The sequence below is a fragment of the Uranotaenia lowii genome, chromosome 3, assembly GCF_029784155.1.
Source record: "Uranotaenia lowii strain MFRU-FL chromosome 3, ASM2978415v1, whole genome shotgun sequence".
In the NCBI taxonomy this organism is placed as follows: domain Eukaryota; kingdom Metazoa; phylum Arthropoda; class Insecta; order Diptera; family Culicidae; genus Uranotaenia; species Uranotaenia lowii.
Window position 1 is genome coordinate 136,891,761 of NC_073693.1, and position 24,806 is coordinate 136,916,566.

The 24,806-nt window shown below is 33.8% G+C and overlaps 1 protein-coding gene across 5 annotated transcripts in view; it reads left to right on the forward strand.

Annotated features, from left to right (window-relative positions):
* Positions 1-24,806, forward strand: part of LOC129751486 (phosphatase and actin regulator 4) — a 611,903-nt gene that overhangs the window by 551,890 nt on the left and 35,207 nt on the right. For 4 of the 5 annotated variants that reach the window (XM_055747021.1, XM_055747025.1, XM_055747023.1 and 1 more), the window contains 2 exons: positions 18,597-18,837; positions 19,529-19,558. In XM_055747021.1, coding sequence (XP_055602996.1) covers positions 18,597-18,837; positions 19,529-19,558 — 271 coding nt within the window. The remainder of the gene's footprint in view (positions 1-18,596; positions 18,838-19,528; positions 19,559-24,806) is intronic. The other variant, XM_055747022.1, reaches the window with a different exon arrangement.

A 24,806-nucleotide genomic window follows, 5' to 3' on the forward strand; every position in this document is an offset into this window, starting at 1 on the left:
GTCAAGTCATTATGAGTTCTACTTAGTTATTAGTTTCTGAGGAAGATACGCCATACTGCATGCCAAATCATGAACGTCTGAAAAATACTCACTTTGCCATTTTTTTTAAAAAAATTTTTTGTTTCGCTTATCGTCATTTTAACAATCATGAACGTCTGAAAAATACTCCCTGGCTTTTTTTTTTTAATTTTTTTTTGTTTTGCTTATCGTCATTTTAACATCTTTATGTCATTTGCGACTTGTATCAACGATGCAGTTGGCGGAAATTCATTGAAAAAATTATCCGATACAACTGTGATCAATGTTTACTCTTGTTATTTTGCTATGCTGTTCCTTAAGTATTCAAAGTCGATTCTATATTGAATACAATATGAACACCATACGAATATGAAGCCATGCTCACAATTGTTAAAATTTCTGGATCCCCGAACCATGAAATTAAATGATTATGACGTGTTAGCATCCGAACATTATAATGGCTCATGTAATATTTGATGCTTATGTCCCACTTAATTTACGCCCAATAAACAGGGGACATGTTCTGCATCTTAAGTGGGGCGGTTGTAGCCAGCTGCTGAAAGTTCTAAATATTTTTTTTGTTATCTTTCTCCACCCGGCTTCATCAAAATGAGCTGCTCGAGCAGGGCAATATTTCACATCCAATTTCCCCCATTTACAGCTACTACGTAACACAACATTTGGCCACTTTTCACCGCACATTGCAAAGATGATATTCATTCCGACCGAAATACCACCCCAACGATGGCGCTGCTGATGATGATGATGAATCGTTTTCATTCGCACATTCTATAGTAGTAGAAAATGGCACGTCTTCGGGTCATGGTATCATGAAAATAAGCGCCCCGCTCCTTTCTCTCTCCGGAATTTTGCGCTCACCTCCCAGTTTCTCGCTTCTTCCCAGCCAACCCCGGGTTTAATTCCACTTGAAAGTTGAAATAATTTCAAAATAGCCTTTGGCTTACAATCATTCGCAGCTGAACGGAGAAAAGCGAAGATTTCGAGTCCTACGAGTCTGTCAAATTGTCAGCAGGAATATTAAAATGGAGAAAAAAATCTGTTTTGCAATGGTATCTACAAATATTAAATGATTTGATTTTATGTTTCTGATTGTTTGTATACAGTTTTTTGTTAATTTTGTGACTTTCTGATATACTGTTTTTTTATGTTTTGACTTTTTCGATAAATAACTTTCCGACTGTCTAACTTTCTGTCTTATTGTGGACGTTTCGGCTTCTCAGTCAAAATATAATTTAGAAACAGTACATTTACTTAATGTCCTAAATTATATTTTGACTGAGAAGCCGAAACGTCCACAATAAGACTACATTCACCAGTCACAAATCAACCATATAACTTTCTGTCTTTTTTACTTTTTGGCTATATAACTTTCTGAATGTCTTTCTAACTTCCTGGCTTTCTGTGTCTTTGAAATTGTAAAATTCTATAAAAGGTTGTTTTTCCGATTTCCCGGTTTTTTGACTTTATATTTTTTAGATTTTCTGACATTTTAACTTCCCGGCTTCTTAATTTTCTGACTTACTGATTTTATGACTGTCTCACTTTCTGATTTTCTGGCTTTCTGATTTTCTTACTGTTTGACTCACTGACATTCGGATAATCTTACTGCCTCACTTTCTGACTACGTATCTGATTTTCTGATTTTCTGACTTTCTGGCTTTCTAACTTTCTGATTTCATGACTTTCTAAGGTTCTCACTTTCCGATTTCTTAACTTTTTGACTTTCAGACTATCTGATTTTCAGTTCTGACTTTCTGAATTCTGAGTTCTGAATTTCTGAATGTCTGGCTTCCTGACTGCCTGATTTTCTGACGTTCTAAATTTCTGACTCTTTTAATGCCTGAATTATTTACCTTTTTTCATTGTTTCCATTTGGTTTTCTAACTTACCGATTTTCCAACTTTTTGACTTGGTCATTTTAAAATTTTCTAACATTCTGGATTTTTCACTTTCTGGGATTCTGACTTTATGAACTTTTTTACCTTCTTACTTTCTGATTTTCTGACATATTGAACTCACTGACTTATAAACTTTCTGACATTCTTATTGTCTGATATATTTACTTTTTACTGAATATTTGAGTTTTAGACTTTTTGGCCTCCTGAATTCATAATTTTCTGATCATCCGATATAATTACTGATTTCCTGTCTCCATGTCTTGCTGATTTTCTCATTATCTGTAAAACATAACTTCCTGGCTCTCGAATTCTCTAACTTGCTCACTATTTGGCTTTCCGATTTCTAAACATTGAAATTCTTTTTAGTTTTTGACTTAACTATTTTTGAAATTTTGACTCTTTGAATTTTCCACTTTTGAACTTTCTGACTACTTGACGATTGAGATTATGAATTTTGGATCATCTAATTTAAGATTTCCGGATCTAATTCTGGATTTTTTGACTTTCGATTGCTGATTATTATTTTCGGTTTGCGTTTTTAGTTTTTAAATTTTCTTTTTTTGACTTTCGATTTCCAATTTTTGATTTTCGTTTATCGATTATTGTTTTTTTTTATTTCAGATTTCCGGTTTCTGATTTCAGAATCCAGATCTCAGAATTCAGATTTCCGATTTCCGATTTCAGATTTCAAATTTCAAGCTTCTGATTTCTGATTTCTGATTTCAGATTTCAGATTTCTGATTTCTGATTTCTGATTTCTGATTTCTGATTTCTGATTTCTGATTTCTGATTTCTGATTTCTGATTTTCTGATTTCTGATTTCTGATTTCTGATTTTCTGATTTTCTGATTTCTGATTTCTGATTTCTGATTTCTGATTTCTGATTTCTGATTTCTGATTTCTGATTTCTGATTTCTGATTTCTGATTTCTGATTTCTGATTTCTGATTTCTGATTCCTGATTTCTGATTTCTGATTTCTGATTTCTGATTTCTGATTTCTGATTTCTGATTTCTGATTTCTGATTTCTGATTTCTGATTTCTGATTTCTGATTTCTGATTTCTGATTTCTGATTTTTGATTTCTGATTTCTGATTTCTGATTTCTGATTTCTGATTTCTGATTTCTGATTTCTGATTTCTGATTTCTGATTTCTGATTTCTGATTTCTGATTTCTGATTTCTGATTTCTGATTTCTGATTTCTGATTTCTGATTTCTGATTTCTGATTTCTGATTTCTGATTTCTGATTTCTGATTTCTGATTTCTGATTTCTGATTTCTGATTTCTGATTTCTGATTTCTGATTTCTGATTTCTGATTTCTGATTTCTGATTTCTGATTTCTGATTTCTGATTTCTGATTTCTGATTTCTGATTTCTGATTTCTGATTTCTGATTTCTGATTTCTGATTTCTGATTTCTGATTTCTGATTTCTGATTTCTGATTTCTGATTTCTGATTTCTGATTTCTGATTTCTGATTTCTGATTTCTGATTTCTGATTTCTGATTTCTGATTTCTGATTTCTGATTTCTGATTTCTGATTTCTGATTTCTGATTTCTGATTTCTGATTTCTGATTTCTGATTTCTGATTTCTGATTTCTGATTTCTGATTTCTGATTTCTGATTTCTGATTTCTGATTTCTGATTTCTGATTTCTGATTTCTGATTTCTGATTTCTGATTTCTGATTTCTGATTTCTGATTTCTGATTTCTGATTTCTGATTTCTGATTTCTGATTTCTGATTTCTGATTTCTGATTTCTGATTTTTGATTTCTGATTTCTGATTTTCTGATTTTCTGATTTCTGATTTCTGATTTCTGATTTCTGATTTCTGATTTCTGATTTCTGATTTCTGATTTCTGATTTCTGATTTCTGATTTCTGATTTCTGATTTCTGATTTCTGATTTCTGATTTCTGATTTCTGATTTCTGATTTCTGATTTCTGATTTCTGATTTCTGATTTCTGATTTCTGATTTCTGATTTCTGATTTCTGATTTCTGATTTCTGATTTCTGATTTCTGATTTCTGATTTCTGATTTCTGATTTCTGATTTCTGATTTCTGATTTCTGATTTCTGATTTCTGATTTCTGATTTCTGATTTCTGATTTCTGATTTCTGATTTCTGATTTCTGATTTCTGATTTCTGATTTCTGATTTCTGATTTCTGATTTCTGATTTCTGATTTCTGATTTCTGATTTCTGATTTCTGATTTCTGATTTCTGATTTCTGATTTCTGATTTCTGATTTCTGATTTATGATTTATGATTTATGATTTATGATTTCTGATTTCTGATTTCTGATTTCTGATTTCTGATTTCTGATTTCTGATTTCTGATTTCTGATTTCTGATTTCTGATTTCTGATTACTGATTTCTGATTTCTGATTTCTGATTTCTGATTTCTGATTTTCTGATTTCTGATTTCTGATTTCTGATTTCCGATTTCTGATTTCTGATTTCTGATTTCTGATTTCTGATTTCTGATTTCTGATTTCTGATTCCTGATTTCTGATTCCTGATTTCTGATTTCTGATTTCTGATTTCTGATTTCTGATTTCTGATTTCTGATTTCTGATTTCTGATTTCTGATTTCTGATTTCTGATTTCTGATTTCTGATTTCTGATTTCTGATTTCTGATTTCTGATTTCTGATTTCTGATTTCTGATTTCTGATTTCTGATTTCTGATTTCTGATTTCTGATTTCTGATTTCTGATTTCTGATTTCTGATTTCTGATTTCTGATTTCTGATTTCTGATTTCTGATTTCTGATTTCTGATTTCTGATTTCTGATTTCTGATTTCTGATTTCTGATTTCTGATTTCTGATTTCTGATTTCTGATTTCTGATTTCTGATTTCTGATTTCTGATTTCTGATTTCTGATTTCTGATTCTGATTTCTGATTTCTGATTTCTGATTTCTGATTTCTGATTTCTGATTTCTGATTCTGATTTCTGATTTCTGATTTCTGATTTCTGATTTCTGATTCTGATTTCTGATTTCTGATTTCTGATTTCTGATTTCTGATTTCTGATTTCTGATTTCTGATTTCTGATTTCTGATTTCTGATTTCTGATTTCTGATTTCTGATTCTGATTTCTGATTTCTGATTTCTGATTTCTGATTTCTGATTTCTGATTTCTGATTTCTGATTTCTGATTTCTGATTTCTGATTTCTGATTTCTGATTTCTGATTTCTGATTTCTGATTTCTGATTTCTGATTTCTGATTTCTGATTTCTGATTTCTGATTTCTGATTTCTGATTTCTGATTTCTGATTTCTGATTTCTGATTTCTGATTTCTGATTTCTGATTTCTGATTTCTGATTTCTGATTCTGATTTCTGATTTCTGATTTCTGATTTCTGATTTCTGATTTCTGATTTCTGATTTCTGATTTCTGATTTCTGATTTCTGATTTCTGATTTCTGATTTCTGATTTCTGATTTCTGATTTCTGATTTCTGATTTCTGATTTCTGATTTCTGATTTCTGATTTCTGATTTCTGATTTCTGATTTCTGATTTCTGATTTCTGATTTCTGATTTCTGATTTCTGATTTCTGATTTCTGATTTCTGATTTCTGATTCTGATTTCTGATTTCTGATTTCTGATTTCTGATTTCTGATTTCTGATTTCTGATTTCTGATTTCTGATTTCTGATTTCTGATTTCTGATTCTGATTTCTGATTCTGATTTCTGATTTCTGATTTCTGATTTCTGATTTCTGATTTCTGATTTCTGATTTCTGATTTCTGATTTCTGATTTCTGATTTCTGATTTCTGATTTCTGATTTCTGATTTCTGATTTCTGATTTCTGATTTCTGATTTCTGATTTCTGATTTCTGATTTCTGATTTCTGATTTCTGATTTCTGATTTCTGATTTCTGATTTCTGATTTCTGATTTCTGATTTCTGATTTCTGATTTCTGATTTCTGATTTCTGATTTCTGATTTCTGATTTCTGATTTCTGATTTCTGATTTCTGATTTCTGATTTCTGATTTCTGATTTCTGATTTCTGATTTTCTGATTTTCTGATTTCTGATTTCTGATTTCTGATTTCTGATTTCTGATTTCTGATTTCTGATTTCTGATTTCTGATTTCTGATTTCTGATTTCTGATTTCTGATTTCTGATTTCTGATTTCTGATTTCTGATTTCTGATTTCTGATTTCTGATTTCTGATTTCTGATTTCTGATTTCTGATTTCTGATTTCTGATTTCTGATTTCTGATTTCTGATTTCTGATTTCTGATTTCTGATTTCTGATTTCTGATTTCTGATTTCTGATTTCTGATTTCTGATTTCTGATTTCTGATTTCTGATTTCTGATTTCTGATTTCTGATTTCTGATTTCTGATTTCTGATTTCTGATTTCTGATTTCTGATTTCTGATTTCTGATTTCTGATTTCTGATTTCTGATTTCTGATTTCTGATTTCTGATTTCTGATTTCTGATTTCTGATTTCTGATTTCTGATTTCTGATTTCTGATTTCTGATTTCTGATTTCTAAATTTCTGATTTCTGATTTCTGATTTCTGATTTCTGATTTCTGATTTCTGATTTCTGATTTCTGATTTCTGATTTCTGATTTCTGATTTCTGATTTCTGATTTCTGATTTCTGATTTCTGATTTCTGATTTCTGATTTCTGATTTCTGATTTCTGATTTCTGATTTCTGATTTCTGATTTCTGATTTCTGATTTCTGATTTCTGATTTTTTGATTTCTGATTTCTGATTTCTGATTTCTGATTTCTGATTTCTGATTTCTGATTTCTGATTTCTGATTTCTGATTTCTGATTTCTGATTTCTGATTTCTGATTTCTGATTTCTGATTTCTGATTTCTGATTTCTGATTTCTGATTTCTGATTTCTGATTTCTGATTTCTGATTTCTGATTTCTGATTTCTGATTTCTGATTTCTGATTTCTGATTTCTGATTTCTGATTTCTGATTTCTGATTTCTGATTTCTGATTTCTGATTTCTGATTTCTGATTTCTGATTTCTGATTTCTGATTTCTGATTTCTGATTTCTGATTTCTGATTTCTGATTTCTGATTTCTGATTTCTGATTTCTGATTTCTGATTTCTGATTTCTGATTTCTGATTTCTGATTTCTGATTTCTGATTTCTGATTTCTGATTTCTGATTTCTGATTTCTGATTTCTGATTTCTGATTTCTGATTTCTGATTTCTGATTTCTGATTTCTGATTTCTGATTTCTGATTTCTGATTTCTGATTTCTGATTTCTGATTTCTGATTTCTGATTTCTGATTTCTGATTTCTGATTTCTGATTTCTGATTTCTGATTTCTGATTTCTGATTTCTGATTTCTGATTTCTGATTTCTGATTTCTGATTTCTGATTTCTGATTTCTGATTTCTGATTTCTGATTTCTGATTTCTGATTTCTGATTTCTGATTTCTGATTTCTGATTTCTGATTTCTGATTTCTGATTTCTGATTTCTGATTTCTGATTTCTGATTTCTGATTTCTGATTTCTGATTTCTGATTTCTGATTTCTGATTTCTGATTTCTGATTTCTGATTTCTGATTTCTGATTTCTGATTTCTGATTTCTGATTTCTGATTTCTGATTTCTGATTTCTGATTTCTGATTTCTGATTTCTGATTTCTGATTTCTGATTTCTGATTTCTGATTTCTGATTTCTGATTTCTGATTTCTGATTTCTGATTTCTGATTTCTGATTTCTGATTTCTGATTTCTGATTTCTGATTTCTGATTTCTGATTTCTGATTTCTGATTTCTGATTTCTGATTTCAGATCTCAGATCTCAGATTTCAGATTTGAGATTTCATATTTTAGATTTCGATCTTAGACTTCAGATTTCCGATTTCAGATTTCAGATTTCAGATTTCAGATTTCAGATTTCAGATTTCAGATTTGAGATTTGAGATTTGAGATTTGAGATTTGAGATTTGAGATTTGAGATTTGAGATTTGAGATTTGAGATTTGAGATTTGAGATTTGAGATTTGAGATTTGAGATTTGAGATTTGAGATTTGAGATTTGAGATTTGAGATTTGAGATTTGAGATTTGAGATTTGAGATTTGAGATTTGAGATTTGAGATTTGAGATTTGAGATTTGAGATTTGAGATTTGAGATTTGAGATTTGAGATTTGAGATTTGAGATTTGAGATTTGAGATTTGAGATTTGAGATTTGAGATTTGAGATTTGAGATTTGAGATTTGAGATTTGAGATTTGAGATTTGAGATTTGAGATTTGAGATTTGAGATTTGAGATTTGAGATTTGAGATTTGAGATTTGAGATTTGAGATTTGAGATTTGAGATTTGAGATTTGAGATTTGAGATTTGAGATTTGAGATTTGAGATTTGAGATTTGAGATTTGAGATTTGAGATTTGAGATTTGAGATTTGAGATTTGAGATTTGAGATTTGAGATTTGAGATTTGAGATTTGAGATTTGAGATTTCAGATTTCAGATTTCACATTTTGGATTTCAGATTTTAGATTTTGGATTTCGGGTTGTAGTTTTCAGTTTTACCGTTTAAGATTCAGATTTCAGATAACTTTCAGATTTCGAATTTAGACGTGGAACATTGATTTTTAATGGCAGATATCGGAGTTTTAATTTTGAATCGTAATTTTATATTTTGGATTTTCGATTGTGAATTTCCGGAATTTCGATACTTGTTTTTGATTTTTCGATTCTTTTGATTTGGGATTTTCTATTAAGGAGCTTGGATTTTCGAGTTTTAATTTTAGAAATTGTGGTTTTCGGAGTTAAATTTTTAATTTTTTTGATTTTTTTTTTTGAATTTCTTAAACCCTTGGATCTGGAAAGCTTCGTTTTCATTCATGATTTTTTGCAGAATTTTTAAGTAGCGTTTACGTGAGTAAATTTTCTCTTTGAGATTAGTATGGAACATTAGAATATTTTGATTTGAAAAAACAACATCTTTTTTTTCTGTAGAACTTCTTTGCAAGCAAATCGAGAATCTTGCATGAAACATACGGAGACACACTCTTCGTATGTTTCTGAAATCTGAAATCTGAAATCTGAATCTGAAATCTGAAATCTGAAATCTGAAATCTGAATCTGAAATCTGAAATCTAAAATCTGAAATCTGAAATTTGAAATCTGAAATCTGAAATCTGAAATCTGAAATCTGAAATCTGAAATCTGAAATCTGAAATCTGAAATCTGAAATCTGAAATCTGAAATCTGAAATCTGAAATCTGAAATCTGAAATCTGAAATCTGAAATCTGAAATCTGAAATCTGAAATCTGAAATCTGAAATCTGAAATCTGAAATCTGAAATCTGAAATCTGAAATCTGAAATCTGAAATCTGAAATCTGAAATCTGAAATCTGAAATCTGAAATCTGAAATCTGAAATCTGAAATCTGAAATCTGAAATCTGAAATCTGAAATCTGAAATCTGAAATCTGAAATCTGAAATCTGAAATCTGAAATCTGAAATCTGAAATCTGAAATCTGAAATCTGAAATCTGAAATCTGAAATCTGAAATCTGAAATCTGAAATCTGAAATCTGAAATCTGAAATCTGAAATCTGAAATCTGAAATCTGAAATCTGAAATACATCGCTAAGCTCCAGTTAACTAGAAAATTCCCGAAAAATAGCGTGAAATGAAGCACTTACAGTTATTGTATCTAAAAACGGTTTAAACAATTCGCTTTCTCGCCTTTTTTATGATTCATGATGTTCAAAGGTTTTCGAAAATTTGTTCCCAATATGTGACTTTTTTAACGCTGTTGGTTCACAAAAAAATGATTTTTACGTTTATTTGTATCTTCAAGAATGTTCGAGAAAATGATGTCTTTTAGAATGTAAAAAAAGGCATGAAAGATTAAAGTTTAAATGCAAAAAATATGACTTATTCTAACATCTATTTCATGCCAATACTTTAATATGCAATATTGCATCAGTTCTATGTTGTAGGTAATTGTTATTAACAAAACACTCACCTCAATTAAACGTTCAAACATTGTGATTCAATTGAACAATTACCTAGTGTTGAACAATTACCTAGTGTTGTTTTGACGACTGTTGTTCAATTGAACAATCCAAGTGTGCATAATTTCTCTTTTTTCAACCAAAGTTACGTACGAATGCAAAAAAACCCTGGTACCATTGAGTGAAAAAAATACCAGGAAAATCAGGAATAATGCGCTGCCAAACCATAAATCACTCTCTAATCAATTTCTGTTGTGTACTAATTGCCATTTGATGACCAACGCGATAAACCGCCATTCCTTTCCATTCTTCTATCCACCGTTTAGCTTTTGCATAAACTTTCCCGGAATCCCGGGAATCGGGTTCGATCGAATTCGTAACCCAGTCCTAGAAGCTAACAGTCGTTCGGATGGCTGATTGACATTTAGCACCGAAATAATCGAATTGTTTACCCCCACTCGGCTCCCTCTATGCTACTAGTTGCCCTTTTGTGGCCTTTTGTTTCCGATTGTGCTGCATCGCCAATGTTCTTTATATTGTTTTGTGTAGCAGAATAATAAAACATTTGTAGCAGCATCAGCAAGCAACAGATGTCTTGTTTTGCAACGACCACAATCTGATTTTTTTTTTCGTAGGACGTTCGTTTGCTCTCGGTTTCTTTCCTTTTCGCGCTCACTGTCACTGCCTAGAGCTGCACGAGTCCATAACAAAAACACACAATCATCCCCTGCACAATAGAAGAGTGGTGTGAAATGCCTGTTCAAGAATAGGAGTAAAAAAACGCTGGAGCTTTTGCTAATCATGATGAATGACTAGGAAATTCTATTAGCGATGGTCCTAGAATGGGGTGGGGATACATGCTCGTTTGTAGGTAGACTTGGGTGCTTTCCAAAATTCATGCTGAGGGAAAAAAAAAGTTTTGCCGTTGAACGTCTCTATTAAAATTGTGAAGCACATCGATTTTGCAACCAATTTTTGTACCACATATTCTATTTTGAAGTTTATTGTAAAGTTACACATAATGTTAATTAGTTCATCGACCTTATCGGTAAAAAGTGATGTAGGTTTTAGTAAAAACATTTCAAGATTATGATATTTTCACACCTGAAAGATGATGAAAATGAGCGAGTAGAATTTTATGTAGAAGCATTGGCATCACATATGTACCTACCAAATTTTTGTTCGGCACAGCAACAAAAAGATGGTATGTGGCCGCTCAGATAAGCTCCATTCAATTCAGAACGGATGTGACTGAGAAGGCTACACATAAATAGATCCGTTCTGAGTTCAGCGGGACACAGACTACACAACATTTGTACAAATGCGATGAAATTCGATGAAATTTTGTTGCTGTAAACACGATTTGCATCGTGTATGGTACTGCTTGAATGAGCGCCCAAACGGATTGAGTAAATTCGGTCTGGATCGAAATATTTAGTACAAACCATACTCTGTGGTATGGTGTATGGTGCTGCTTGTACAAAATTCAAGCCATTTTCTCCGGGGTGGACATGGTTTTTTTTTGTTGCTGTTACTGTTTTCCCCTGCTATCGTTTGTGTTCGCGTTAGATACATACGTTTGTATCGTGTGAGGGCGAGCATAGAATCAAACAATCGTCGTGGAATCATCGAATTTGCACACGTCATTTGTGTAGTCTATGGCTCGCTTTAAAAAGTGTTTATCTGGGAGTGCATGGTAGGGGAAAAATTCATATAACGCCCAATGTAGCTGATACGCGCCACTCGTGTTTTGAAGAATCTGTAACATTTGAGGCTTGCAAAACATTATCAATTTATTTTAAATGCTGTGATAGGCCATGGCAAGTATGATTTTTTCCTTAAAATACCTATGTGTCGTAAAAATTTCACAGTTAAGGTTCTTCCTCATTTCGGTCTAAATTTTATAACACTTTAAATAAGGTGCCATCAAGCAGAGAAAAATGAATAAGACAAAATTTTCTGACACATCGATAGAGGATTAGAGGATAGATTGCTAAACTATGATTTTATGCTAAAAAATCATACCCAACTCGCTAAGATATGCTTTTTATGGCTATGTTCTATCACGGCCCATGCGTTCGTTATATGCTGGAAAAAGCATTAATTTTTAAAAACGGCCAACTTTCATGGAAAGTGAAAAAAAAATTCGAAACCATTTTTCGAGCATTAATTGAGCTCAAAAAAAAAGTTTTCATTTGCAATTTGAAATTTAAAAAAATATTGATGCGCTGGAAAACATAATTATCTCATAACATACCTACATTAATTTATTCACGTTTCCTAGCGCGTAGTCCTCAAATGTATAAAAATTTTCAAAACGAACATAAACCGATAGCTTAATAAAATATTTCTATATGAATAATTCGTTTTCTCGTTGTTTTTTTTTTTTTTTTTGTTTCGATTATAGTCGTTTTACCGTCTTTATGGCATTCGCGACTTTATCAACGTTACAGTTGGCGGATCGTTATTGAAAAACTCATTCGGTACAACTGTGTTCGATGTTTACTCTTGGGCTCGAACTCGCGAACATCGGCTCAGGAGACAACAGACTTGCCAACTGAGCTATATCACAAGCCCATTTTCTTGTTGTGATAATTTGTCATACAATTCCTAAACAACTTCTCATTAATAATTAACCAGATAACAACTACCTCCTTACAATCTTTTTAGTAACAAAAATCAAATAATGAATCAAAATAATATTTTGATTCCAACTGCTAAAATGTGGATATCAGGGTGACCACAAGTTTTTCATTTTGAAATACACGGCTTTTTCCCGGTTTCCTCGGTCATAAAAACAAGGTTTTCCAGGCTTTGATTCCAATTTCGTAGAGGTGTAGCAATATTATCAACTTATTTTATTGATTTGGTTATTTCAGCACATTCATATCGTTGAACATTTATGCGAAATCGATTCTATTTTACGATTTTTATCAACTTTTCTGAAAATGGTTAAAAACCATCCATACCCATAATATAGAAAACCTTGAGTCGACAACATTATAATGCATTGAAACTTATTTTTGATGAATGTTTTTAAATCATGTTCTAAAAAATTAAAAATTGTGTGCTTAATTCAGTTATTCAGTTGTCATTATGGCCATGATAAGCACCAATATGAATTCAAATAAATTAAATGTGATATTCTATCGTTAATAGATACCAAGTGTGTCATTACAGTTCACAAAATTCAAATATCTGGAAATTTAAAATTATTCTGAAGTGCTTTCAACCGTGTAACTCGCTTGACATTAAATTCAAATTAAAATGTTGATTTCAACTGTTTAACATTCTGTAATAGATGCAATTACAAGTGTTATAAATTTTGGCTTAAAATGGAACTCAACGATTCACAAAGGATTGTTCATAATTGCATCATATTTTTCAAAATGCAGGGCATTTATGAACTCTTGTATTTAGGCAATTTAAAAATAAAATTAACTTTCCTTTTATGATTCAAATATCAATAATTATCAAGATCTTGAAAGTAGGCCCAATCTCCTCCTATCTAATACTGCAAGAAAGCAAGAGCAGAAACTTCAAACGCGTTTTTCTCGAAAGCACATTTTTAAAGTCCGTGGACATCGTCATTTGAAAACTACTTATCCGATTCTTTTCAAATTTGGAACATATTTTCTACATATAAAATACCAGACCCCAACGTTTTTCTTTTTTTACTTTGGGGAGATTTTACAGATAAAACATGGCGGACTTTTTGTGAAAAATCGTAGTTTTTACTTCAAACAGCCAAAAAAATTCCTAAAATTTTGTTTAAGTTAAATAAAAACGATGGGGTCCAGAAAAACATCTATTGAAAATATTTTGCTCTGATTTTTTGACTTCAGATGATTCTGTGCTGAGATACAGTGTCCACCGCAAATCCTGTTTTCTAAAAGGCATCCTCGAAAGTGCTCCGTCACCGGCTCATTTTTCAATATTTTTCTACGAAAAAATACTAAATGTTCTTTAAACAATGCTTTTTATAATGCAGAAAATTTGAATACATTTGTTTGAACGATAGCTCTAGAAAAAAATCATGAAAATGGTGTTTTTTTTACCCGTTAGACCCTAGCCCCCCCCCCCCCCCCCTTAAGTAAATAGACCCTACTATTTCATATATACAAACCCCATTCCTATGAATTTAAATTTCAAAATGAATATTTGAAAAAATATGTAAAAGGTATTCAAAATTATGATTTATAAATTTATGATAATAAAACCAAATTCGTAGACCAATAAACATTAGAAAACAGTTAGTTATTGGTTGGTTTCATAGCGTAGTAAAATTGTAAATAACAATTTGCAGTTAAAATCGGTTGAATTCCGAATTGAGTTCTACTATTTGAAAAATCTGAACATGGAATTCAGAACCCATGAAATTCAAGATATATCATTCATATATAATTTCATAAATTAGAGACCTGTTCCTAATCAGAAATTCAGAATAAAACTGTACCGGATATTTGTGCCTAATATTATCCAAATTTAAAAGAAATTTTAAAGAAATTTTAAACAAAGCATTGCAGAGCATTTCTAAGTCCCCTAATGCAAACGGCCCCACATATGGTCTCGATTTTTTGTACAGTTCAAGCTTGTTTCAGTACGTAGAAACCGTATTGCAGTAGTAAACATTGCAAACTTATTTTAAAATTTGAAAAATAAATCTTATTTCTTACACTTTTTAAACAATTCAAATTTGTTGGCATAAATTCCTAGGTTAAAGGAGAATCAAGATATTTCCATTGACAAATTTTGTTCCCAACTGTTTCTTAACTATACAATTAAAAAAAAAGTGTAATGTTTTCTTGGAAACAACCTCTGTATCAAAATTGAAAATTTAATAAGTTTTCTGCAAAATTCGGCTAAGCTAAGCTTGGCTAAAACTAAGTTGAATAGTGTTCATATAAGAGACTTAAGAGTGTGCATAAAATTTTCTGAAACTATGAAAGCTGAATTATAAAATGCACCTTACAATAAAAGCATGACATGTTCTTGATTACAAATCTTTCAAGTAACGGAAGTTTAAATTTACGCAATCAACAATGGTTCTTTTTTTTAAATCGATTTTGAAAGATTTCGCCATTTTGAAAGATTCTGTTTTAAACTTTTACCTTTGATGATTTGCGTTTTTTTTCAGGTTTAGAACTACAAGTTTTGAGTCAAATCAATCATTGATATCGAATGAAGGGTTGTCGGTCATAAAAACCAAAACTGATTTTCAATCTTTTTATTATCCTCCATGTGATCGAGGATCAAGATATAATAGAACAATTCTAATTTCGGAGAAACAAATGAAATAAACTAAAAGAAACTCCTGGTTTTCTCAAAAGTCAAACCTACTCGCGGGATTTGAAAAATTTGATCATTGATTCAAAACTTTCGATTTCTTTCTTCTTGTGAGTATCTTAGAAATGTTCTATTTTTTTAGAACATATATTAAATAGATTTTTACCTTTTTTAAAAAGTTTACCTTTGAATCTCAAAATTTGGAGCTGATAGAAAAAAATAAAACAAAACCTATTTTTAACATTCAAATACAATGATATTTTTCTGAAATACTTCAGTTCACTTTAAACTTGGCAGGTCTACTAAACAAAAGACAAATGTTTGCATAGCTCGAGTACTGAGCAAGCAAGTTGTACCAAATTTGGCATGGGTATTTGGGTACGAGGAATGTTCCTATGAAAATTTCGTTACCCTCCCTTCTTTCAGTGGGGAAATAGGAAGGGAGGAGGGGAGATCCCTTACAACTTTTTACATAACCTTATCAAGCTGAGGGAACCCCATTTGGTATGGGAGGATATTTCAATACGGGGAATGTTTCTGTGATTGTTTGAGTTTGCGACCCCTCTCATCTTCTAGTGAGGAGATCAGAAGGGGAGAGGAGGCTCTTTCATAATTTTTTGCATAAATCGCGAACTGATCGAGCAAATAAAACCAAAATTGTCATGGGAGGGCATTTGGATTTGGATTCGAAGAACGGTCACATACTTATAAGCTATTTTGAGAGAAACTACTAGGATGAGAAAGAGTGGCTTTTATACAAGTTTTTTGCATGAATCGAGTACTATTCAGGCATAAAAGATCATTTAAAAAAAAAAAATTCGAAGGTGATGAAACATGAGGTATCATAGAACGAAAGATCATAAGCCGTAAATATCATGAATTTTTCGAAAAAGATACAACGGCTCACTGGCAGGACTTGAACCTGCAATCTCTATACATGGTGTTTCGATAGAAGGTCCAGCAGTTGATCGGCAGAGCTCGATTGCTCGTGTTGGCCGATTTCATCATGTTCACCGTGGTGAAATTGGCTAATGCGCCGTTGTACTGAAGCGGAGATTGCAGGTTCAAGTCCTGCCGGTGAGCCGTTGTATCTTCTTCGAAAAATTCATGATATTTGCGGCTTTTGATCTTTCGTTCTTTGATACCTCATATTTCTCTAACTCTTTCCATCACCTTCGAAAAATTTGAATATTTTCAGGTACAAAGATGTACCAAGACAAATTATAATAGTAGTATTGACCATATCTAATAAAAAAGTTTGTTTGTGTACGGATGATGTGAGACCCTCCTTTTTTTGAGGGTGTAGTCAAGAAGAAGGAAATATGATTCTGTTCATATTTTATTTGACATAACTCGAAACCTATCGATCAATTGGAGCGAAATATGACGTTATTTAGATACTAAAACTGTTTCTATAGTAGTTCGTAGGCCTTTGCCGCGTTTAAAAGGGGAGATGGTAGGAAATTCATATAAGTGAAACATACATTTTGAAACAATAAAAGAATCAATGAAGATCTGTTACGTACCCCAATCTATCATTTGGAGGGTAAGCCTCCAAATTTCCAGACATAATGCAATTTTGGGACACCCTTCTCAATAGTAGATATTTATGTAGTTGGCCCGTGTTGAACAAAAAAATAATTTGTGATGATTCTACTCGCCTATTTTCACCATCATTCATTCCTTCTAACTTTCTACTCTTCTGTAAAAAGTCTAAAGCCTTGTTTTTACTAAAACGGTCATCACTTTTCGCCTAAAAACTAATAAACAAACATAACTAACGATGAGTAAATTTTTCATAAAGCTGTACAGCTTACTTCATTTGTATAGGTCATTACATATTTTCTCAAAATATTAAGATCATACTTTCCAGTTCATCTTTAAGCAAATTTCAAGATTCATAAGGATCCAAATGACTCCATTCGCCTATACAAGATTAAATGCCTGCTCTCAATTTCAGAAACGGCTCAGGTGTTAAACGCTTGCCATTTACAAAATTAAAATTTAGCACGACAGGAAGAAAAAATAAATGTGGTGAGCGTTGGCGCCCCGGAAAACCTCAAAACATGATACTTACCTAGTAGTAGCTATGTTAGAAGTAGAATAGCCCAGTGCCTAATGGTCTGGAAGCACGCTAATGTAACTCAAATTGATGTAGAAATTTTTCTGCCCTCACCACACCAATTTCAATCGATAGAATTTATAATCTGCTATCCTTATTCCTATCGATAGGAAAATGATAAATCTTGCATCGATTCTGAGGAGTGAATTAAAACACTGCACTAACATCAATTCACTTTTAGATGAATGAGATTTTTTTTAAAACGAACACACACATATAGGATCTCAGTGAAACTTCATGTTTCTTTGAAGAGATCTAATTTACTTAACTCTAAAGGTGTACATCTTTCAAGGATATTATGGCTAGCATCTTACAAATGCTAAAACCACCAGACCAGAGAAAGAGTACTATATGTGCCGTGATCGGGATTTGATCTCATGGACTCTAGCTTAGAAGACTGGAACGCTATCCTCTAGGCCACGACCGGCGGCAAGATTGAAACTTTTGTATGAAAAAATGTAACTATACTTGAGTTTTTCTACTTTATGAGCTTGGATTGCATGTGAAGGTTTTGAATGAGAACTTTTCTTTTTAAATTCATCTTTTGAGTGATAAATAGAAAGTTACATATATTGGATGTATTCTTGATCTTAATACGTTTTGAGAAGCGTTTATTTTTCGTTTGAACTAACCGAAAACTGTTCAAATAAGTTTAAAAAAAACTTCTATGGAGTGTTTTATCATCACAGAAGCAGCGATATAAAAGGGTACAACAACAAACATTTAAAATCCATTTTTTATATCATATTCCTGAGAGTATAACCTATCCACAAGATAACACTGAAAAATTAAAAAACTTTCAAATTTTTATCGTCAAGATATTTTCTCATCAGAAGCATAATTTTGGATTATTTAAAGGGTCAATTGTATCAAGAGTCAATGTGGAATTTTACTTCGAATACACGCATGGACAATCTGAAAGAAGTCAAAGTTTCATCCTGCACAGATTCATTAAAATAAATGTTGTGACAAATAAAACAGATGTATAAAGATAAAGAAATATCAATGGTAAATTTGATTTTATTTTTTAGGCTAAGAATTGTGGGTGACAGTATACGTTGACATAAGAAAAATTCTATGATTTAAAAATGTACTTTCTTACTTCTTTTATCTATATAGTACTTTTATTTTATTTTTGGGGTATGATTTTTTTCAAGTTGACATTTAAGGAGTTTTCTATCATTGTGGTTTCAATATTCCCTCAACTGTTTTATCACTATTCTCTTAATTCAAAAAGATTTAAATTTATTTCTCTTCCCTCTTTCCCCACAGATCATGAAAACAATGATCAGGAGGAGCTCGACTCGGACGAGGAGTACATGTACCAGATGTCGCAGCCGAATCCGGCCATCGACACCAACCGGATCGACGAAATTCCCGCCAAGGAGCCCAAGTTCAACGCAGTGCCATTGAAGTCAGCTTTAAAGAAGAAGGGTTCCAACCCGGGAACGCCAACCCAGGACAATCGGGCGCTGACGGTGCGCTACGACAACAATCCGACCGCCACGATCAAGTAAGTGACAGGGTGTTTTTTTATTTTTCTCGGTTGATAATTTCCGGAAAGATCCGGATGAATTGAGAGGGAACTAAGAACATTGACAGGGACTTTTTTCGTTATTTGAATTTAAATTTGGGTGTCACATTAAAATTTCCTTTCTTGTAAGTTTTTTTTTAATCCTTACTCATTCCCCCTGTCATTCACATGCCAAATCACTAGTAAATTCCAGTTTGTAATCTATCGTCAGATCAGCAAGAACGATTGATAACTGTACTAGATAGTTAATTTCTCTTTGTTGAAGTAAATTTGATTCCAATGAACAGATTGCCAAATCTATTCTTCTTTTTCTGTTTTCTCCTTGTATTTTTTCCGAATTTCTATGAACTAGTGGCAGTGAAAATTGGGCTTTGACTGGTTAATTTGGTTTCTTTTATTTCTATCTGAAACACACCTTTACATATGATATTGTTTTCTTCAAATCGGTTAAATTTTGTACTACACCCTAGTGTCCCATCTCCTATCTCTGCTGATTAATGGTTCTTGTACAGTATTATTTCATTGTTTTTGCAACTGTTTCCTCAAATTTTGGCTCTCTCAAAAAATTTCTCTCAAAAACAAAATACAAACAAACAATCAACCTATTTGTACTGCAGCAAATAAACACTTAATCAATGATTTTTCTATCCACTTTACTTGTACATTTTAGGCCAGTTTTACGACCACGGATTAGAATATGGTAATTCATCTATACATTAGTGCTATTACGTTTAAGCATACGTATTTTCTATGTTGTTTTCCTTTTATGTTGTTACTTACCAACACGATAGCGTTTTGCTGATTCTATTGCTCGACCCAATATGTTTGGTTTAACTATTGAAGGCTGATCTTTCTTCTTTTCCATTTGCAAGTTCTATCTCTTTCTATCTCTGTATTCAACTGTCTACCTTTTTAAACGTTACTGTATATAAATGCATCCACTCCATATTCGCCTGTAATATTTTCTGTTCATTTTGATGTTATTAAACCAGGGGTGGAATTATGAATCCTATTCGATTCGAGTTACCCGTTTCGAGTTGAACTCAAATCGAATTAGCATCAGTATTACGAATCTCGTTCGAGTTCTAAATTTTCACGTACTAGATTTCGAGTAAATCGGGTAGTAGATTATCTCGAAATGTTCCATTCGAATCGAGATCGGTAATGCCAAAGTTGGTCGAATCGAACGAAACTCGATTGTTTCGAGTTCCATAATCCCGCCCCAGGTTGTACTAAATATTAAAAAAGTAAGGAAAACCTTACATGAAATTGGCATTTATTATTTCATAACTCATTCTGACCAATTCGATTCAGCAAAAAATATTTTAATATTTAACCTTTTCGGAAAATTAAGATGACTCTTTGAAAAAAAAGTTCTTCATAATTCATCATATCCATAAGTACCTGCATAATTTTAAAAGGAATTTCAAAAACTAGTTAAAAAAACCACCTACCACCTTAAAAACCACCACCTTAAAGTGTGTTATCATATATTAGGAAAGTAAGGTAGATTTTCTCTTCCCTTTTTTCAATATCTTTTTATTCACCTAGATTGTAACGAATAACAATTTTGGCTTTTAGAATAGGACAGTATGATGTTCAAAAAAAAGGTCACACTAGTCAAAAGTGTCTCCCGATCATATCCTTTAACTTCCAAACCAAAATTTCTTTGCTCGGATGCAGAGGTGACCTCGGTCCTAAAGCACAACATTGTTCTTTCATCCCTTCTCTTTTTTCAAAACTATCTATTGACTACTAGGACGTGGCCGGCGCCGTTATTGATGTTTAAAGAGAGAGCATCAGGTTTGAGCATTGTGAATGTGTTGCCAATCCCAGGCTCCGTTCATTTGACCTCTGAACAAAACTGATGGCCTCGGTCAATCACGGAGTAGCAACCATTGGCGATGTGGAACTAGTTCTACGGAGTCACGCCAGCGGTCATGGAATTCGAAATGCATTGGATTTGATACAACTGTCATAATGATAAAATAAAACTTGAATAAAAATACTAAGGAAATCGAACGGAATTGATCAATTATGATCTATTACTTAAAACTATGAACAAAGCATTTCGGGTTCAATGATTAAAGGTGGATGTGAGTAGTCAATCAAGCTAAGCTAAGCTAAGCTAATAACTTTGGGTCTCTTTGGCCGATTTCTTTTGAATACGGTTTTCCTTAAAGCCTGAACCTCGACAAATATTTCATCCAAAGACTGCATTTTGATAAGAGATCAGATAAAGAAATTATTAGTCTTCAAAATTGGGTTAACTTTTTAAGGGTGGTATTCATCTCTGCTAATTAGGCGTCAATTTGTTCGACCGCCGTGTCTCATTAACATTGATGAATACCACCCTTAACAAAATTAGCCCATTTTTGAAGACTAATAACTTCTTCATCTTTACTTTTATCGATGCAGTCTTCGGATGAAATATTTTTCATAGCTTAGGCTTTAAGAAAAACCGTATTAAAAAAAATCGACCGAAGAGACTAATGTTATTGATGAAAAACTGGTTTTTCATGATTCTCTCGGAAAAAAATGTCTCAAAATCTCATACAAACTTCAGGCTCGTTGAGCAACTCCTCCCTGTGATCCGATCTGGCCCAAATTTGGCATAAGATCTTGTACTAGGCCTATAATATAAATTTTAGCCTGCAGTGCATAACTTTTTAAAAGTCGAGTGATATGGGGCCCTCTGATCTACATAAATTTTTTCTACATTTCTATGTATCTATAAAAACTCTAGTTTATGAGTGGCAAATTTGTGGCCCTCTTAGCGAGCAGCTCTACTCAATCCTGAGATCTCGGGTTATAATCTTCTAAACTGGTTCAAGAGCCGGCTTTGAGTTGTGAAATGCTGACCTTTTATCTAAACGACTCGAGGTCTCGCTCCGAGACGCGTTATGATCGGGAGTCGCTAATCCTGGACTCATAACTCGTTACGGAACCAAGCGAAATACTTCGGGTAGGCATTTAATCAAGGGATTCTAGAAGAAACTATTCCAGTTCAGCGACTTACTCGACCTAAACCGGTACTCCTCACAATACCCCTTTCCCTGTGAGTTCCACTGCTGTGAAGAAGGTCACAGCTCTACTCGCAAGAAACGGAACGTTGAGACCCTCCTCTTGCAAAACCGATATGACCCTGATGCCCACGTCCGAAGAGATGATCCTGTAAACGCTAATAATCCGCAGGGTCATTCGTCTTTGCATACTGCTAAATATAAGCTGATTACCATCGTACGCACTGTATATCATGGTTGAAAAGCTTACACTTGAGAATATTCTCGATCTGCTACAACTAGGTTGACAGCGTCATCCGAAATCCCAGCAATTTGTCTTCCTGGGAGACCTATTCTCTTCATACATGATGTTTGACAATACATGTCGGATCTAGTCCTCCATCAGCTATTGATTATGTACCTCTGGAACCGCTTCAGGATCACCTTGTCTAGCACATTTTTATATGAGTTGGTTCCCCAGGTGATAAATCCTAGTGTACGGATGGCAGGCACGACGAGCCACCGTCTCACCCCAGTTTGCTGCTCTGTGTCCATGGGTGCAATAAGCCGACCGTAGTAGAAGTACTCCACGCGTATACTTTCTTTTCTCCAAAGTCCATCTCTGACCTTGAATCCTGAAACTGTCGTTAATCTATCCAATTTTTTTATTTTATAAGATGGAAATTTGACTTCAAATCATAACAGTCGGGTGTGTTTGCTGCCGTGAGTGGGTTCGCCCCACTAAAACCACCTTGGGCTTCGTGTGCCTGATGTACCCTTTGGTTTCACCCTATGCTATACTACATCAAGTGGTAGGCTATGCTCATTCACTTAAACATCCACCCTTTTTCCTTCTGAAGTTCATCTTGCTGTAGGAAAGATCGTAGCTGAGTACGTGAGACCTTTTAAGGCTCACCACGAGCATGAGTCCAGATTAGGTTTATACCGCGCCCTAGAATCGCGTTGCTCTTGATTAGTTGTATCATACGAGGTCCAAGACCTTCCTTTAGCTTATTAGGTTGACTTTCTCTCCGTTCATCCTCTCTACTGACCCGTATCGGTTCGCACATGATCTGCTAAATTTCGTCGTAAATAGTTCGCCATGAAAGTTCGGCGCGACACATTTCATTCACAACATTCTCAGCGTTTAAAGTTAGAAGTTTCCTACGCCTTGATATGAACCTGGGGCAGACAAATATCGCATGTTCTGCCGATTCCTCCATATCTACGCATTCCGGGAAATATGGTGATTTGATGAGCTTAAACTGATAAAAATATTGCCCAAAAGTGCTCATAGCCTGAAAGTGTGTCAGGAAAAGTTAACCTATCCATACTTCCGATTTATTCGATATGGAAGCCGTAGAATGAGTTTATGCGTCCATCTTGCTTTGTTTGATGTGTCCCATTGCTCCTGCAACTTGAGCATTGACGCTACTCGTTGAGCTTTGTGCACTCCTTCAACTGCTCTAGCTACGTACCATTCTTTATCCTCTGCCAGAGTGATGTCAATGGCAAACATGCCTGCGATGACCTGAATCTGCGATGAACCGAACTGTTACACTCTACCTCCAGAGAAGAGCTTCAGGCCGCTCCTCGTATCGTACGTAGTTTCGATAGTGGAACGCTCGCAAGGAGGCATCTCTTGCTACTCTTTGAACCATGCCAGTTCTTCATAATCCACGCCGATGAGTCGATGACTTTTGACGCGCTATCACAACAGTATTGCGTATCAAAACTTAAGCGATTGGGTTAACTCCAAGGTATTTCAGCTGCTGCTTCGAAGATGTGGTGTGTCCTCCAACAGTAATCTTCATATGCGGCACCGTTGCAAGGTCTTCTACTTTCTTGATTGTTTCGCCGGTGATCATGAGCACGATATCATCTACAAATCCGACATTCTAGAGCACAGAAACCCTGTGGAACTCCCGCTGTTAAGGCAGTAGATCGTAACCCGTTCAGGCAGTAGATCGTTTTGGTTTCGTGGGACAAGACACGATTTTCAAAAAAGCTTGCTATTATCTTGCGGAGGGTATTGGGAAGACGCATTCTGTGAAGCGCTTCCGCAATAGCCTCCCAGCTAGCATTGTTGAAGGCATTTTTCACTTCGATCGTCACAATGGCACATTGACGAACACCTGTCCACTTTTTTTATATGGGTGTTGCTCTGTCACCATTCGGCTGGCGTCAATTGTGGATCTCCCTCTACGAGAACCTAACTGTCTGTTCAACAGTCCGCTTTCCCCTTCTTTGCAGACAGTTTGTTGAACATTATCCTCTCTAGTAGCTTACCGAAGGTATCCAACAGACAAATGTGACTGCACAATGATTCCCGGGTTTTTTTCTGGTTTCGGTAGTAACACCAGCTTCTCGGTTTTCCACAGGTTAGGGAAAGATCCCTCGTCCATATGTATACTTTTGTAGAATCACTCTGAAAGTATCCGGAATGGTCTGTACTGCCACTTTCACAACTGAATTCTTATTACGCTCCACGGCATGCTCCTCAACGAAATCACTTTCAGCAATATCTCTCTTCTTCGAGAGCCGACTTCTTCCCGTAATGACTCGAGCTTCATGCACAAACCTCTTTTCTTCACGGATCAAGGACTGATCTCTTTTCTAAGGAATCAAGGTTAACGCATTTTTACCCCCCTTCTACGGCCTTGGCCAATGGCCTTGAGTCAAGGTCAAATCTCTCCTCTATTAACTCGAGATATGACCGCTTCTCTGATGACTCTAGATCTGACCTGTACTCAAAATGACTTGAGGCTAACGCACACATATCTCTTCTTTGCACGACTCAAGGCCTGATCTCTACTCGCAATAAATCATGGATAACGCACACATATCTCTCTTCTACACGACTCATCTTCAGATATTTATCTGACGACTCGAGATCAGACCTCTCCGCGTAATGACTCGGTGTTAACGCAGAAATACTTTTCCTTA